General features: G+C 53.2%; 2 protein-coding genes across 3 annotated transcripts in view; one reads left to right on the plus strand and one right to left on the minus strand.

Annotated features, from left to right (window-relative positions):
- Sorcs2 (sortilin related VPS10 domain containing receptor 2) overlaps positions 1 to 17,212 on the plus strand; it is a 373,938-nt gene that overhangs the window by 179,908 nt on the left and 176,818 nt on the right. The gene's annotated exons all lie outside the window — the stretch shown is intronic.
- Psapl1 (prosaposin like 1) lies at positions 2,776 to 5,285 on the minus strand. Its single transcript, XM_050141235.1, has one exon. The coding sequence runs from the start codon at positions 5,274 to 5,276 to the stop codon at positions 3,702 to 3,704; it is 1,575 nt and encodes a 524-aa protein (XP_049997192.1). The 5' UTR covers positions 5,277 to 5,285; the 3' UTR covers positions 2,776 to 3,701.

A 17,212-nucleotide genomic window follows, 5' to 3' on the forward strand; every position in this document is an offset into this window, starting at 1 on the left:
GCCAGCAGGGCAAGGGTTGTAGTCGCATCCTGAACGGGCACCGGGAGAGGCTGTCTGCCTTAGAGATCCTGTAAGTTCTCCCACCATATTGTCACTGTGACTGGCTCCCATTTACCTACGTAGGGTCACTCAGCTGGCATGTGCTGAGAACAGTATTGTAACCTGAGTTTGAGGGAATCCAGGCTGTGAGGTCTCTATAGATGCTTTGGGGGAATCTGGTGTGGGTGCTGCCTGCGTGGGGACAGAATAGATCTCTGATCTTCATGAACCTTCTGCCACCTGTGGGCCCAACTCAGACAACCAGGGAACCCAGACATACAGGTTCAGGTGTGGCTTCTGGATTCCAGGCTACACGGGCCCCTCCCTGGGCTTCATCCCTGCAGAGGCCAGCACTACATCCAGCCAGCTTGGCAGCCGGCAGGTTTTCAGTCTTGCTGTGTTCACCAAACCCCTGATCCTGATCACTGTGAAATGACCACAGTCTCCAGAGTCCCATAGGACTGGCCTGGGTGGTCCTGGGCAGTGTCCTAAGTGTCTTCCCTCCTGAGATGCTATCACTGGATCCAAGTCCCAAAGAATCCTGCCTACCAAAATGGTCACTCTCTCTTCTTCCCTTCTTGGGGCTTTCTTCTCTTGTGGTCTAGGGATTGCCAACCTGAGAAACTGGTTCAGAAGTGGTGTGACTTTCCCTTGTCTTCCGAAACTGTTCCTTCTGTCCTAATAAGCAGCTTAAGTTGCGAGTCACCCTCCCAGGTCAGAATCCCACAGGTGTCTGGTCCCTCCCAGGTTGGTGGAAACCTCGTAGGCAGCAGCAAGGCTTCCCAGTCACATGTTGGTGTTGAGATGCCTAGGCCTTACCCCTTCCTTCCCAGATGGTGGAGGGGCCCAGCCTAACCCATAGGTGTGTTTGCTCAGGTCAGCAGTGGATTTTAGACTCACCTTGTGGAGCCTTCAGCACGGACTCATGCGAAGCCCCCACAGGGGCAGCCCTGAGATTCCAGCTCCATTGGAGGGGTGAGCAGGGGTTCAGGGTTCTCACAAGGCCATCCCTCTTGGACTGGGTTGTGACCTGGGGGAGCCCATCTCCATTAGGCCAACATTTGTTACTGACCTATCATTTTGAAGAATGTTTTTAGCAAATGAACCAGTTGCCAGACCCTGAACCTGCCAGGAGTTTGGAGGCCATGGACCCTGACAGAGTCCCTACCTGTCTAGATCTATGCTGGATGGTGGCATCTGATGGATCCCCATGGCCCATGTAGTAAGAGTTTCTGACATCTGTGCACCTGGTCAGCCTTCCAGAGCCTCTGCTTCCACCTTAATTCGGGCACTGTGGTCTCCAACTCCAGTTTCTGCATGTTTAATGTCCCGCTTCCCACCCTCACAGGAAGGATCTGTACCGCTTTCAGGCGTGGTGAGGACAGCTGCTCTTCTCGAGGTCCCTTCTGAAGCAAGCAGAATGCAAGGTTGTCCCGTTGGTCCTTGTCCCTCTGCTGAGCCACTAGGTGAATTTGTGGGTCTGAGTAAACTGTTTCTGTTACCCCCGTTGGGCTCGTCTTTCTCTCCTCTTGTCCCTCTGCCTTCCACCATGAGGTGCAGGAAGAGTAAAGATTCAGGAGTGTTGATCAGGTGGAGTCCCTGTGACCGGGCATAGAAAATATGTTCCCTGCCAGCCGCAGTCGACAGTGGGCCTGTGGGGCTCTTGCCAGGAGTGTTCCAAGACAGGCTCCTGTGGGCCATGTGTATGTGGGGACATATTTGATCAGTGGTCTGAGGAAGCAGCTGGCTCCAGGCCTGGAGCTTGTGTGAGAGTCAAAAGAAGGGATGAGGAGAGCCCCCACCCCCATCCTGCCTGTCCCCAACTGTAACTCTGGAGGCAGTGAAATGGGCCCAGAGACAAAGAAAGGACATGGCTCTTAGCACCTCCTGGTCTCTGGCAGGCCAGGCCTATCTGACTGGTGATGTCTCTCTGGAAATGTCAGGTCAAGAAAGCCATGAGATGTCACATACAACTGTTAGAAAGTGTCCCTTGGGATCACTGCCAGGACAGAGGAGGGGCCTCCACTCTGCTCTGGCCCAGGTCTCCTGGGGAGAGATGAACGAGCATTGAGTGGTGACTATGGCAACCTCAAGCTGTGCTTTGGGATTGCTTGATCCACAAGGCTACAACTGTGCATGGCCATCCAGTAGGCAGCTTGTTCACTGCCTCCTACTCCCTTATCTTGCTCAGAGCTGATCAGGGGAACCCAGGTCCATCCAGACGACAGTGCCAGCACACAGGATTCTAGAAATTCTGGCTAGGAATGCCCATGTTCCTGGATGGTGGCCCAGTTCAGTTGCCTAAGAAGCCAGGTGGGGCCCTTAGGAAAGAATCTACCCACATTACTGGGCAGCCAGGCCAAGGTAGTCTCATCCCCACCCAGGCAATGGTGACCATGCAAGGGAACTAGAGTGCACATCACAGATGTTTGGGCATCAGCTACATGCAGGTCTGGTGCTGGGCTTGAGGCCTTGGCGACATCACCCTCAGGGGCTGTCAGTGAGGGACTCATGAGATACTGAAGACTACACACAGGAGAGACAGGCAGTGGGTACCTGAAACAGACCGGTGCCCCCAAAGGAAGCTTCCCTCTGTAAGAAAACACCCATGGGAGGTGGTGAGGAGGGGATTTTGGAGCCCCGGGGACCACGTTCTTTCATTAGAATAAAAACAGCAAACATCATTTGAAGAGAGCTTCTGGTTTATATAATGCTTGCTTGGTCAGATTCCCCAGAGGCCCTATTGATTCCCAAGATAGGCTTTCCTGATCCTGATGGGCCAATGGGTGCTGGTCTCTAAGGGAAAGAGCTTGAGGACATCTAGAATTGTCTCAACATCGCCTTGAGGCGGGCACGATCCTTCTAGTCTACAGATAGAAAAACTGAGGCTCAGCAGATAAAGGGCCTGCTCACGAGGGTGGAGCTCTTGCTGTGGCCCATGCCACAGCCATTCCATACCCCTCAGGCCTTCCCCGGAGCTTGCCCAGCGGGGTTTGTTCCCCTAATTTTAAGCACACCCCAGACTACTTAGCACCAGGATGACTGGAGTCTAAGTGAGAGGACAGATTCCCCTTGGTGGGACAAGACACGGACAGGAGTGCTCTGAAGTCCAAATACCTCTCATTGGTGGTAGCCAATAACCCAGGCCCCTTCCCCTAGAAAATGCCACTCATGTTCCAGCTACCCCACTGGGAACCAGCCGCAGAGATCCCAACCTGAGAATACCCAATGCCCACCCCGACCTATTGCTAAGCCATTTGCCTGACTAGTGGCAGTCCCCTCAACCCTTCCCTCTGCAACTGCTTTGGCTTATAGCTGGGTGTTCACCCACACGGGAAGCCACTGACAGGTTTCCCCAGGCCATCAGCACCACAGCAGGGCCGGAGACGGTGGCTTACAGGGGCAGGGGCAAGGACTTCCTGTTTATGGCGGGGGTGACAGTTTAGGGCAGAGACAGAAAGGTGAAGCTGTCCAGTGTCAGGAGAGCACGGCTTTGAATGTCAGCTCCACTCACCCCTGACTCCCTCCCCAGAACTCCAGAACTTCAGTTTTTCATCTATGACATGGGGGTGGGGTAGCACCCACCTCATATGGTCCCCTTGGGAGGTAGAAGCCTGCAGGAGGAATCAGCCCCGGCAGGCTTTGGGTTCTGGTGGCCGCAGTCATGGCTGCTCTTTGACTTCGGAATCTGGCTTTTTCCACACAAGACGCTGGCAGTGTTCCACGGCATTGCACATCTCAGCAGCCTCTGGACTCTTGCACCAAAAGCTGGGGCCCATGACACACTGATCCGTGCCTAGAAGTGGGATCTTGGGGCTGTGGCAGGCCCCCATCTTCTTGCAGAGGTCCGTGGGGTCCATCATAAACCTGAGGCTCTCTATGAGCACAGGTTCATATTCCGCTACGAAGCGGTTGCACTGCAGCACGTAGGGCAGCGGCAGGATGCGGCAGCAACCTTTGAAGGCATTCAGGATGTCCCTCTTGGTGCTCTTGCGATCCAGATTCTGGGAAGATACGCCCAGTATCCTTTTGCATCCTTGGCAGAAGCTGCCCTGGTTTTCTTCATCCACCAGCAGGGCTGGTGTGGTTGCCTCAGCCCTGGAAACGGACCTGGCCTGCCTTCTGTTGTTACACAGCCGGATGGTCTCACACACTTTCTCTGGGGTGACCCTGGTCACAAGCTGTACCAAGTTGGGGCTGTAGGTCTCCACCAGGGTGATGCATTGCTGGACCAGAGATTCGGGCATTATGGAACATACTCGTTCCAGAGCATGGGTGACGAGGGCTTCTGTGCTGTTGGTCATGAGCCATTTGTCCATCTCCTGGATCACATTCAAGCACACATCACAGGTCAGGCCCAACTGCATCTGCATCTCATTCTTCCTCGGCAGTTCCATCTCCAGAGAGGGAACTCCATTCACAGCGGCCATTTGAGCCAGCCGGTGGGCAGGCTCTCTCTGCTCCTCACAGAAGCCCCCCTTCCTGCAGACCTCCTGTGGGTGGAGAATCTGCAGCATTTGCTTGGCGGGGACAAACTGCTGGCGGATATAGTTCTTGCAGAGCTCAACCAGGCCAGACCCCAGGGATTCACACTGATCCTGGACAGCTACCTCTGCCGAGGTCAAGTTAGACTCTAGAGAACCCTGGAGTCGGGAGATCAGCTGGATACAATCTTGGCATACAGCACCCCCAAGCATCTGTGACGGGTGGAAGCTGAGGGCCCCATTGGACAAGAATGGAGCCATCACCTCAGTTGCATCCTCTTGGGTTGGCGGGCTCTCTGAGGTGGCAGTGGCTAGGTACCTCTGTAGTGGCTCACAGAGGGTGAGCGCAGTACATACCGGAGCCAGGGCACTCCCTGCAGTTCCACTGAGCATGCCCAGGACAGCTGTGTTATGGTTGCCCACCATCATCTTGCACTTTGCTGAAGATTCCGGGCTCGGAAGCCACTCACAGGTCTTCATTAGCGATGCCAAAATGTCAGACTCTGTAGCATCTGGGTTCATCCCGTTACCAGCAGCGGCTGCCACATCCTGGCATATACTGCAGGGCAGGGTCCTGACTGTGGGCTTGCTCCAGACAGCACTCTGGCAGAACCTCACAGCCTGGCACTTCGCAGCTGCCTGCAGATCCTGACACCATACCTCGGAGCCCTTGGCACACTCCTGGGGGCCCGAGATGGGGCTGGCCTTGGTGGCCCCCAGGAGACCAGACAAGAGAATCAGAGCACACAGCATAATGCCTCTGGCTCCACTGGCTGCAGCCTCTGCTTAGTTGTGGCTTTAAAACCAACTCTCCTGCCTGGCCTGCTCAGCAAGGGTCCCGCCTCTGGCTCCTCCCTAGCCTGAGTCAGCGCACCACCTGCATGGGTGCTGGCCCCAACCTCTCTAGCTTCTGCCTCTTGGCCTCTCCACTTTCAGGGAACATCTCCCTCTCTTCCCCTGAGTGATCGCTATTTTCAAAGCCTACCTTCTTCGGGAATGAAGTTTCTTTCTGTTCTGTGTCACACCAGGGCTGCAATTCTAGACTGAATTTCTAGAGTGACTTATTTCAAACTCACGGTCATGTGCCGGCTGTAGGTTCTTTCCCCAGGGCCCGCTGTTCAGGGGCTGAGTGGACTGTTGACCCCACAGTGCCTGTGTGAAGGCTGCTGGCATGCAGAGCCTTACATTCTGGAGACTTCTATGGGAGGCTGAGCGTGGGCTGGTCCCTAGCAGATGCGCATGATGTTTGCTGAGGTTCACATGTACAAAAGGATTTTGTTTCACTGTTAGGTCATTTGTTATCCTCCGCAATTTTGGAAATAGGCATTAGGCAAGAGCATTGGCACCAGGCAAACACACAGGTGGCCAGAACCTCATCCTGTTGATTCTGTGGAGCCTTCTGGAGCCAGACTCACCTGTTATGATTGACATGTAGCTCATCACTCCCGCAGGAGTGGGCAGATCAGGGGCCCTGAGGGCACCATGGAAGCCCCACATGCCTTAGTAGCATGAGTCCCACACGTGGGTATCTGTGGCTGAGATCCTGTGGCTCTGGGTGCCCAGAGGAATTCACTTCCTAACTATGTGGGGCTGGTATCCCAGCTGCCTTTGCAACAGCTTTGCAAAGAATGCAGAAGGTGCCTCCTGTTGCCCTCCTTCTAGGAGGTTGGGCTGCAGAGAATGGGGCATGAGATTTGCTGGGCCCTTTAAATGCCTGCCAAGGACTCCGCTTCCTTTGTGCCAGGGGAAGGAACAGGCTTGGTGAAGTGGTGAAGTCTTAGCTGCAGGGCCACCAGGGCCAGTTGGGTGAGCTGTACACAGAGGTGGGGCTGCAGACAAGGTGCTCTTATCTAGATCTGACTGGGCTGGCCCGGCTGACTCAACCGACAGCACCTTACCTGGGTGCTGTTTACGGAACACCCACTCACTTTGTTTTCGGGGCTCAGGCATGTTTTCAACCCTACAATCAACTCTGTTTGCCAAACGTGTGACCTGCCGTTTGACTCAGTTTTGATGCCAACTCCCCAGAGTTTATCCAGACCCTGCCATCAGGGGTTTGGACTCTAGCTCAGTCCTCTCCACCTGCACCTATAATGTCATGGTTCCTATGGCCCTCTAAAGTTCAGGGCCTGTTAGGAAGACCCCCCAGAATGCAGGCGGGCTACATGTTAGTACTGACCAGTTTATCCCCCAGGACCCAACTTAGGAATCACCAGGGGAAGGTGACAAGAGCAAGAGATGGGTAGGACATGGGCCTTATCTGGGAGTGTCAACCTCTAGACCATCTGTGGGTTATGCCAGAGCACTGCCCCTTCCTAGAGTCGTGGGTAAGGGGTGTCTGAAAGCCCCAGTACTACAGGCTCTCTGGTGGGCAGCACTGCCTGGAAGCTGCCAAGGACACTAGCCCAAATCACCTTACCAGTATAAGTTCAAGTGTAGGCCAAGGAGCTGTTCAGAACATACTCTAGGCTTCGGGCCTCTGTTGTATTTCGTTTTAATACTGTATCTAATTTAGATGACAGTTGCAGAAACAATTCAGAGAATGCTTGTACCTTCCCAGGAATACTGATAACATTCATTCTCTCTGCATCATTCCGTTTTCTTCTTATCCATCCATCCATTCATCTATCAGTCCATCCATCTATCCACCTGTCTATTCGTTTACCCGTCTGTTCATACATCCATCTGTCCATCTATTTGTCTACCTAGTTATCTATTCATCTGTTGTCCACCCACACACCCATTTCCCATCTCTCCACCTACACATACATTCATTCATATACCTATTGTCCATCCATTCATTCATCTATCCAATTATCTGTCTGTCTACTTATTTGTCCATCCATTTATCTATCCGCCTCTCTATGCACCCATCTATCCAGTTTTCTATCTGCCTCTCCATCTACTTGTCCAGTCATATATTCTCCCCATGTACCCATTTCCATCCATCCATCCATCCATCGATCCAACTATGTATCTGTCTGTCCATCCAGTTATCCATCCATTCATCATCTGTTCCATTCATCATCTGTATATTTGTCTATCCATATGCCGAGCCAGTGTTCTGTATGTCTTTCTATCCATCCATCCATCCATCCATCCATCCATCCATCCATCCACCCATCCCATCTATTATCTACTACCCATATATCTGACTGTCAATATGCATAAATATTTACATGCAGTGTGTCACAACTGCTGTGGGCGGCTGTGGGTGAAGGCATTGTGTCTCTTTGCCCATTTCTTCCGTGTGTCATTCCTAAGAATGAGGGCATTCTCTCCCATAACCACAGTGCACTTACCGAAACCGAGAGCTGCAGTGTTGACCCAGCGTTATCCACCCTACACCCAGGCCAAGCTTTCCAGGTGCCAGAGGTGCCCTGTTCTGAGAGCTTATCTCCCAGGCCCGACTCTACCCCAGTCACATGATACACTCACTGCACACATTGCTTTGCTCACGTCTGCCTGGAGTCTTGATAGCCAGGCCTTGTCTCTGTCACACTAGGGCATAGGCTGGTTATACCATGCCCTTCATTGGTGATGCTGGCAATCTTCTTTTCCGCCCTTGGTCCTCTTAGGGCATCGGACCCATGGGCACTTACAACGAGTGTTTTACTGTACAAGAAAAGCTTTCTCCTCTCTCCCTGTCCCCTTCAGCTCTCTTCATATTTCTTTTTTCCTTAAAAGAAAAACCCACAGCTGTTGATTTTATTTTTACTGTTCTTAAATCTGGTCCACTGTGATTTTTTTTTTAACTATTTACTATTTGTGAGTCTTAGTCCACCGCCATTGCTGGTTGCTCTCGATAGCCAAATGGCTCCCGTTTTGACCTGTGGAGCTCATGGAGCTGTCTTTTGTCTTTTTCAGTTGTCCTCATCATTCCTGGAGCCCCTCATATCCAGCCACGGTACCATCCCAGGCTCAATTTGTTCTTTCCTCATCTAGGCCAAGATTCAGCTTTCCCTCCGAGGAAAGTGTTTAGAAATCCTATCGGGAAGCTAGTTGAGCCTGCTGTGCCACTGTCAGTTTCAGACCCTCGTTGACACAAAACGATACTCCAGTTATCGATGAGGAAAAAGGGTGAAGGTGGAGGGAAGGATGTGTGTCTATGAAACCATAGGCCCATGCTGATAAAGTACTGTGTTCACCTGTGTGCACATAAATGTATGTGATATATTTATCCATCCATCCATCTAACCACTAAACCACTCATGTGTCCACCCACCTATCTACTCTCCTTCCTATTATCCATCCATCCATCCATCCATCCATCCATCCATCCATCACCCATCCATCCATCATCCGTCCATCCACATGCACCCATTTTTGTGAACCCAGTTGCTCACAGGCATACTTCTTTGCAGCGCCGCACAATCCAACTGCCCTATTTTCAATGTTTGGACCTCCCTTGCCTAACAGTGAGAAGCCTAGCTCTTATTATCCATAATGTATCATTCACTCTCATTTTCAAATCCCAAATACATCTTAAAAAAATAGTTTCAGGAACACTATCCCACTCCATTGTGAAGAGCAAACTTTACTAACTATATTTCTGTCACTATTAACAATGGACTTTATTCTGCCGAAGAGGAATTTATGCACAGCAAAGTATAGACATCTTAAGTAGTCAGATGAGTGGCAGCCAACACATGTGGTTCTTTAAATCACGCCGCACCAGGATGCACAGCCCTTGCTTATGCCCCTTTCTAGTTGTTCAGCATCCCTCATTGTTTCCTACCATGGTCTCATTTCCACGGCTATGATCATGCATGTAAACTTACTACTGTGTTCTTCCCGCCACATTATAAGATCTGTCTGCGCTGCCTTCACAGCTGTCTGTAGTGCACCTTCCCAGATCAAGCCAATAACATGTCCCTGCAGTCGTCTGTGTATCCCCATGGGCTGACATTGCTGACTTCTGGTATGGGCTTACTGGTCCCCTGGCACTCTGAGCATTCTTGGTGGCATGATGCGTGCCATGTAAGTTTCTATAGGGTGTGTGCCAAGGCTCCTCTCTGTTGAGTGCCAATCCTCCTGAGCTGCTCTGAAGTGGCTGCACCCCTACTGCCACCACCCAGCGCCACTAGTGCGCATCTCTCTTTGTGGCTCTGAATTCAGCCCTTTAGAGATAATGAGCAAATGCTTACATATCCCCCTACCCCCTGCACTTTAACAGACGGTTGTTGTGGAGGGTTCTAAAAACACTACTTGCTTCCACAACTCTTAGAACAGTGTTTGCTGTGTGTTTCCAAGTACATACTGGTCCGGTCTGCTCATGGTGGCATGCAGGCAGGCGATGGAGGGCATATGATGATGAATCCCTGACCCAGAAGCTTGGCCAGAGGAAGCAAAGGGGGACTGGGCGGCCTCACCCCCATGGGAGGATTGCCGGGGAGAGACTGGAGCTCTATTGTCACTTAGTGAGTAAAGAGCACCCTAGGAGAGGCTAAGCCGGGTGTGACTGCCTATGTGGCAAGATAGCCCAGCTCTCACGCTGTTCCCTGGGCGTTGCCCAACCCCTGACCAGCTTAGTGTTGTCTCCATCAGCCTCCACGCGGGAGGCGAAGAGGGACAGGAGCCGTATGGCTTGCTCCCTCGTTCCCACCCTTCTCTGGACGTAGAAGAAGATGCCATGGCCTATCTATCTTCTTCTGGAATATGGGTCCCAGACCACATTGCCCTCCACTCCTCCACCTCAGCCACCCTCCACAATACTCTGGTCCCTTGTCCCTTACTCCTGTCCTTCCTGGGTACTCCTTTCCTCTTGCCAGGGCTCACCTTCGCTGTCTAGCCAGGGGTGGACTGAGGATTTACCAATCACTCCTTTCACACAATATTCCCCAGGTGCTCGTGAGCCACAGCGCGAGTGGGAGGAGGATGGAGGAAGTGTGGCCAACACCCTTGGACATAGAGCATTGATGAGCAAACACCAAAGGACCTTCCCTACTTCGCAGGGTGAAAGTGGGGACCTGGCAGGAAGCCATGTGGGGTCAACGGTAGAAGGGGGTTCCCTAGAAAAAGTCTTCAAGAGGGCCACATCAATGGCATAGTAAGGGTACAGGCCCTTTGGCGGGGGATGGGGGATGTGCTGTTCACCTGAAGCAGTAAGGAGGGGACAGACAGACTGGCTGATCACTAAGCTGTTGATCTGACCTAGAGGAATCAAGGGCAAGAGGTGAGCTTCTTTAGGGGGTCTCTGGGAAGGGAGTACCAGGTAGGAATCATGCCTAAGACCCTTGTCTGGTTCCTCTGGGAGTGCCCATCCATGAACAAGCCTGCGGGTGGTGTGAGGTGAGGTGGGGAAAAACAAGGAACCTGAGGGTGGGATTGGGTGAGCAAAAGACAGGCTAGAGAAGAGGGAATCTGGCCTGTGGGGGCCTCTAATGAGCAAGTCAGTTGAGTCTCATCACTGCCCACCCCAAACAGAGCTGGTCCTGTGGATCCACAGAGCCCTACTACCTACCTACCAACTCAAAGATAGTCAGCATGCAGGGTCCTTGCCCATCCACCATAGCTGGGAGGCCAAGCTGGGTCTGGCTAAGTCACTCATGAGTACAGTGCAGGCTTCATTACTTCTGAAGTCTTGCTGTACTCCAGCTCTGACCCCTCCTCTGGGACCTCCAGGCTAAGAGGTCAGACGTGAGGTCTTGGATTCTGCCCCTCCCATTGCTTTACAACCACAGAATGGAGGCTGGAGCCCACCAGCCAAAGCCTTGTACCCCTGGCTCCCTCAGGGGCTTCTGGGCCAGGAGCAGGAGTGGACGGTACAGGAGGTACTGAGGCTGCTTGGCTGGTGACTGCGGACTGAGGCCAAGTATGGTCTGGCTAAGAATAAACCAACTCATTCTCCCGGTTCTAAGGCCACAGTCGGAGCTGCCCCTCCAGGCTCTCAGGGAGCTCTGCAGATGCTGGCTGAATCTGTAGCCGGGTGCCCCATCTTTGCACCTGTCAATAGCCGGCTTTCCTCTTTATCCCCATGTTTGTTTTCTCCTCTTCATAAAGACCCAGTCATGATTAGAGTCCCAGTGGAGAACAGCTCAACTAAGTTTTTCGGTGAAGACCTGAGGTCAGCTGCCAGGGGTTACACTTCAGCATACTTTGGGGGACTCTGGGGAGCATACACCAACACATGACAGGTGTGTCCTGGTCTCTGGTGTCCTTGACCCTAATCTTTCACTATAGCTTACATTACTCCTGGTTCCAGGAAGCCTGGGGGCAAGGCAGTGCAGTAGAAAACTTGTTTAGAGTCCAATATGTTGCTGAGCCCCTGGGATCACAATGCCTGGACGTTTATGAACCTCTCCGTCGCTTGCAGGATATCCTGGGCATTTGGTACTGTGGCTCCATAGACTGCACAATCCCCCAAAGCCAGGACTCAGGCAGGTGAGACCCCAGGCTTGAGCCTCTGCTGCTGGTGACCTGTGAGCCGGACAGACAAGTCCAGGAGCCCATTATGGCTGTTAAAATGTAGCCACTGTCGCAGGTCCTGAGACTTAGGACCTGGGGACTCTGTGTTCTGTGGCCCCATGGTGGCTGGAACCCAAATCCTTTTGTAATTCTCTCTCTCTCTCTCTCTCTCTCTCTCTCTCTCTCTCTCTCTCCCTCTCCCTCTCCCTCTCCCTCTCTCTCTCCCTCTCTCCCTCTCTCCCTCNTCTCTCTCTCTCTCTCTCTCTCTCTCTCCCTCTCCCTCTCCCTCTCCCTCTCTCTCTCCCTCTCTCCCTCTCTCCCTCTTCCCTTCCTTTCCCTCCTTCCCTCCCTCTTTCCCTCCCTTTTTCCCTCCCTCCCTCCCTTTCTCTCTCATTCTCTCTCTCTCTTTTCCTCTGTCTTTACTTCTATGTGGCTGGGATAAGCCTAGCTCCCCAATACTGGCTAACTATCTTTGTGTGCTGTCTTTCTTGGAGCACTAGCGACATGTCAGCAGACTCCTCCAGTGTTTCCCAGACCCCCTCTGTGCCGTTCCAGATCTCAGGTCTGAGGAGCCTCCTGGCCCACCTTGCTCTTGAGCACTGGCAGTGGGCAATGGAAAATCCTCACTCAGGATAAGTAGGTCAGCACATCTCAGGTGGACGAGGAGCTGGACCAGTGGGCAGGGTCCCTCTTCCCATGTGGGAAGAAGGAAAGCAGCAGGCCGTAGAGCATCGTGATGCTGGTCCTGGTGGATTAGAGCTGTTCTCATGTGTGCATTCAGCAGTTATTTATTGGGCATCGACTCTGCACTGAGTGCTATTCTGGGTGCTGTAGATACTGGAGCTAACTAGATAGACGGCAATCCAAGCTCCTGGGACTTACACTCCAAGGGAGGGAGTGGAAATTGAGCAATGAACACAGTAAGCATGGTAGTGGAGAACAGGGCAGGGAGCCAAAAGAAACCCTACAAGTTGCAAGGGGATTGGGAGAACCAAGAGCATGTGGTCAGGTATGGCCTTGGTGACATGGCAGTACTTGTGTGAGGATTCCAGAGAAGGCATGGGAGAAAGCCAGGAGGGAGTGTGATTGTGTACTAAGCAGGGAGGTTGGCATGTACAAAGGTCCTGAGGTAGGTGGTACAGGAATGGCAAGGAAGCAGAAGTCTGGAGCAGAGTGAGTGGGGGAGGGAGTGGGAGGAACCAGAATTAGAAGAACCACATAGTAAGGATTCCAACTTGACCTCTGAGGGCAGTAGGGGACCACTGCAGAGGTTCCGGCAGAGCAGTGGCATGACCTGACAGGACCTTTGTGGTCCTGAGGCAAGGGTGGCAGTCAGGAGAGCCAGTAAGCAGGAGTTAGAGGCAGCAGGGCCCTAGGGGTGGCGTGGGCATGGGTGGTGACCTTGAATTCCAAATCTGCTGGCGGATGGATTTTCTGGTTGTTGCTTTAAATTTGGGACAGGAGAGAAAGCCCATTTGAGGCAGCCCATTTGGCCTGAGCTATGGAGAAAACTGGCACAAGGAGGGGCTTAGGCAGGCACACCTGTCCTGGGTGTGTCATTGCGTCACCCAAGGGAGAGCGAGTGCCTGCCCAGGATGAGGTGTGGAGGAAGATGGGGAGCACAGGGAATGGGGCCACACTGTGGGCAGCGGGAAGGAAGGATGGGCGGGCAAAGGCTTACACCATGGGGTAGCTGTCCCTCCCCATGAGGGACATGCGGAGGAGCACACTGAACGAGGGCAGGAAGAGGGGACAGGGGACTAACATCATATGGACAACAGCCTGTGGTACATCAACAGGGATGTGAACTCCCCTCCCAGGAGTTAGGCCTCAGCAGGGAGTTGGCTCCAGAAACAAGGGTGGGATCCCTATCTCTGGTGGCAGTTGAGGTCTGAGGTTGGGCTGTTCAGGTTGGTCAACCGGATGAGGGGACCCAGAGATGGCTGGGAGCCCTGGAGAAACATTAGGTGTAATCTAGAGGGGCGAGTGAAGTGCACGGCTTGGCCTAGTCAGGTAGATATCTGTGAGTAGCCATGGTTGGGCACCCTGGCCTTGCTATAGATGCTGGATGGGAGGCAGGAGCGGGGGAGGCAGAGGTTGGCAGTTGGGAACAGGGAGCCTTTGCTCCCAGAACGTTGTGACCTCTGCCAGTTCCACAGGTGCCTTGCTCACACGCGCCTTCCTCACGTGTCTCAAATGCCCTCTAATCAGGGTCACACCTTGATGTGTTGGAGTGTTAATTCCCTGGGAAGCACTGCGCTCTGGGTGGTCTGGATGGGTCATTTGAACTTCCACCCTGGCCTGGGGCAGGACAGAGGTGAGACTGGCTGGCCAGGTACTGGGAGCACACTCCTAGGCCAAGCGCCAATGCCTACCTCCCACCTCTTTCCTTCTTGTCTTTCTCCTTTGCCCGCTGTCTGCCCTTCCCTCCTTGCCTCTCTCTCTCTTCCTCAGTTCTTCTCTCTTCTTTCTTCCTCCCCTGTGGTTTTAAGTGCTTTGTTATATTTTCCTTACAGTCAGTGAGAAGGACTGGCTTGTTGAGGAAGGAGAGATGGAGGGCAGAGGCAGAGAAAGGCAGGCAAGGCACAGCTGAGAGACCCCTGAGTATCCAAATTGTTGAGTAAGGCTGGCCTGCCATGGGGGCTACACTGTTCCCAGCCTCCCGCCAGGCCCTGTCCCCAAGTGAATGCCCTTCCTTCCTAAGAGCATGTGCCTTCTTCTGGGTCTGCTGAGGTAAAGTGCGGCACAGCTACCACAGTAGAAGGAAGCTTGTCTCTTCATTCTCAGACCGTGTCTTTGATCTAGGTGACTTTGTGCTTTCTCCATCCCCTAGACTGCCATAGGGATCTAACAAAACTCGGCATACAGAGGACCCTGAAGAAATCCCAGCATCCCTGGAGTAGGGTCTCAGTCCCACCTTCACCCCGCTGCCACCGGCTCTGCCCACACAGCTCCATCCTCATGCTAGGACATGCCTATGCAAGCAATCCCTTGGTGGGACCTTGTGCCAGGGGCTGCTGGGATTGCGAAGGAGGAACTGCTTCAGCTTTGGGAGCATCCCTGATGCTCGGTGTTCTGCTGCGGATGCAGCACCCATGCAGAGCTCTGCCACTGCCCTTCCAGGGTCTCCTCTGTATCCAGACTCCCCTGCATGCTGTCTCTGAGGGAGGGTGTGTGACTGATTCCTTGTGACCCCTCCCTTTGAGGTGGTGTAGGGAAGAAATGATACGGTGACCCGGACTGAGGTGGGCAATGAGCTTCATTGTACAGAGAGGCTCTGGCACTGACAGCGTCGCCAGGCTCTGTTGGCCATGGCCGTCTTCTTTTCAAGATCCTTCTCTGGCTGCCGCAGCAGACACTAACAACCCCAGCCCGTCCTCCTGCCCACAGGCCTGGGAGGGTCTACCTGAAACAGGCATCTGCTGAGCTCATCAAGGGAGGCCTCAAGATGGTTCATGCAGGCTGAGAGGCAGGTACCTGTCCTAGCCCAGGATGAGGCTGAAGCACTGTGGGCAGAGCTGGTGGCAGCAGGGTGAAGGTCGGACAGAGACTCGGGAAGAACCTGCCCCTAGGGATGCTGGGTGTTGGGAGCTGTGAACCCCCCTCTCCAAGAACTTGTAATGCTTGCAGCTGATCTGAGCAGGAGACTCTCAGGAGTTCCTGATGGCAGGGGAGTGGTTTCTGCTCGGTTTGGCTGGGGCGTGGCTATCAGTTGAGGCTCCCTATATGGGCTGCCCCGGACACAGTGAGGGGGGCATTCCTGTTTCAAGGATGACCCGTGGAGCTGTCTGTGTGTCTTTGTGTATTTCAGTCTCCAGCCCCTCGCCTAGTTCACAAACTGTATGGTAGCGCATAGAGCACAGACTGGCGTGGTGCGAGACGGCTGGGATCTCTTCAGGGCCCTCTGTATGCCAAGTTCCTTGGATCTCTATGGCAGTCTAGGGGATAGAGAAAATGTCCAGTTCTGCTGGAGGTTGGCCCAATAGGTAATCAAATGACCTCAGGCTCAGGACCAAAGAGACAAATCCTGATCCTACGGGCCCCCAATCATATTCTCCTTCCTTCATCCAACAGGGCCCAGAAGAGCAAGGACATTAGGGAGCCTCTGGGACTGGCACAGGTGTGCTGACCTGACGTGCAGGGCTTAGCTGGGGGGTGGAATCAGGCTGTGGAGGACACACCCCGGGTACAGAGGTGAGGGAGCATCCTTCATTGGCCATCTCTGTCCCTTAGTAGATTCTATCTAAATACTCTCTTCACACGTACCCCTCATCGGCAAAGTCCCCTGAAAGCCCCCAAACAAGTTTGGGAGCAGAAGGCACCCCTCTGAGGAGAGATCTCAAGCACAGGTCTGACAGCCATCACTGTGGGGAGACCTGTCACCTTGTGGTCCCTGGGAAACAGTGTGGGTGTTCCACCTGACGGAGGAGGGGTTGTTGCTACCATATCCAAGTCCTGTCCACCACAGGCAAAGGACAGGGCTTCTCCCCAACCCCGGTCTCCCCTGATAAGCTAAGAGTCTGATTTTGAGTCACAGCAATATTCATGGCGGGGGGATACCTGAGTTGGGGCAGAAGGGACCCTGAATCTAAATCCCCTAATCTGTTTCAGATCTTGAATCCCTGTCCACAAGGCACCCCAGTTTCTACCCCTATAGCCATGGCTTGGGGTAATGTGTGCAGAGAGGCCACAGCATAACGAATGTCTGCATAGGGTCTGCCTGCAGGAACTTAGTAACAGGAAGCTTCCAAGAGCCTCTCCCTGCTTTCTGCAACAACCACGGGACAGAGTCATACACCTGGCCCACCAGGCCACGAATGCATCTGTGAGACCTAGGAGGGAGACTGTCCCAGCTCAGAGATCAATAATTGCAGTCAGATGAGTATATGGAGGACTTGGGTAAGTTCTGCTGCACCCTCCACCTGGGGCCAATAGAACCTTATAGAAAAGCCAGGAACATTCCATTCCCTCTGATGCTTCCCAGGAGGTCTTTTTATTTTGGAAGACTGGCATGGACGTCTGGAACAGCTGAACAGCCCTTGGGGGAGGGTGCAGAATAGTGGCTTGTGTCTGGGAACCCCTTTCTGAGGCCCCCATAAAGACTGACAGAGGGATGGTCCTAGGCAGGGCAGAGCACTTGCCTTGCTGGGGTTTGATGTCACCAGGCTCCAGCTCACGGCACACAACCCCACTGTGGTCCATCCTCCTCTTTATCCACCATTTTGACAAACTAAACATAGCATAAGCCTTGTGCTAACTCATCACCCTTTCTTGGGAATCAC

Source organism: Alexandromys fortis, unplaced genomic scaffold (genome assembly GCF_014885135.2).
Source record: "Alexandromys fortis isolate MF-2015 unplaced genomic scaffold, M_Fortis_MF-2015_v1.1 scaffold_7, whole genome shotgun sequence".
Lineage (NCBI taxonomy): Eukaryota > Metazoa > Chordata > Mammalia > Rodentia > Cricetidae > Alexandromys > Alexandromys fortis.

Coding starts and splice junctions, on each gene's coding strand:
- Psapl1 (XM_050141235.1), bottom strand. CDS start 5,276: ATGCTGTGTGCTCTGATTCTCTTGTCTGGTCTCCTGGGGGCCACCAAG.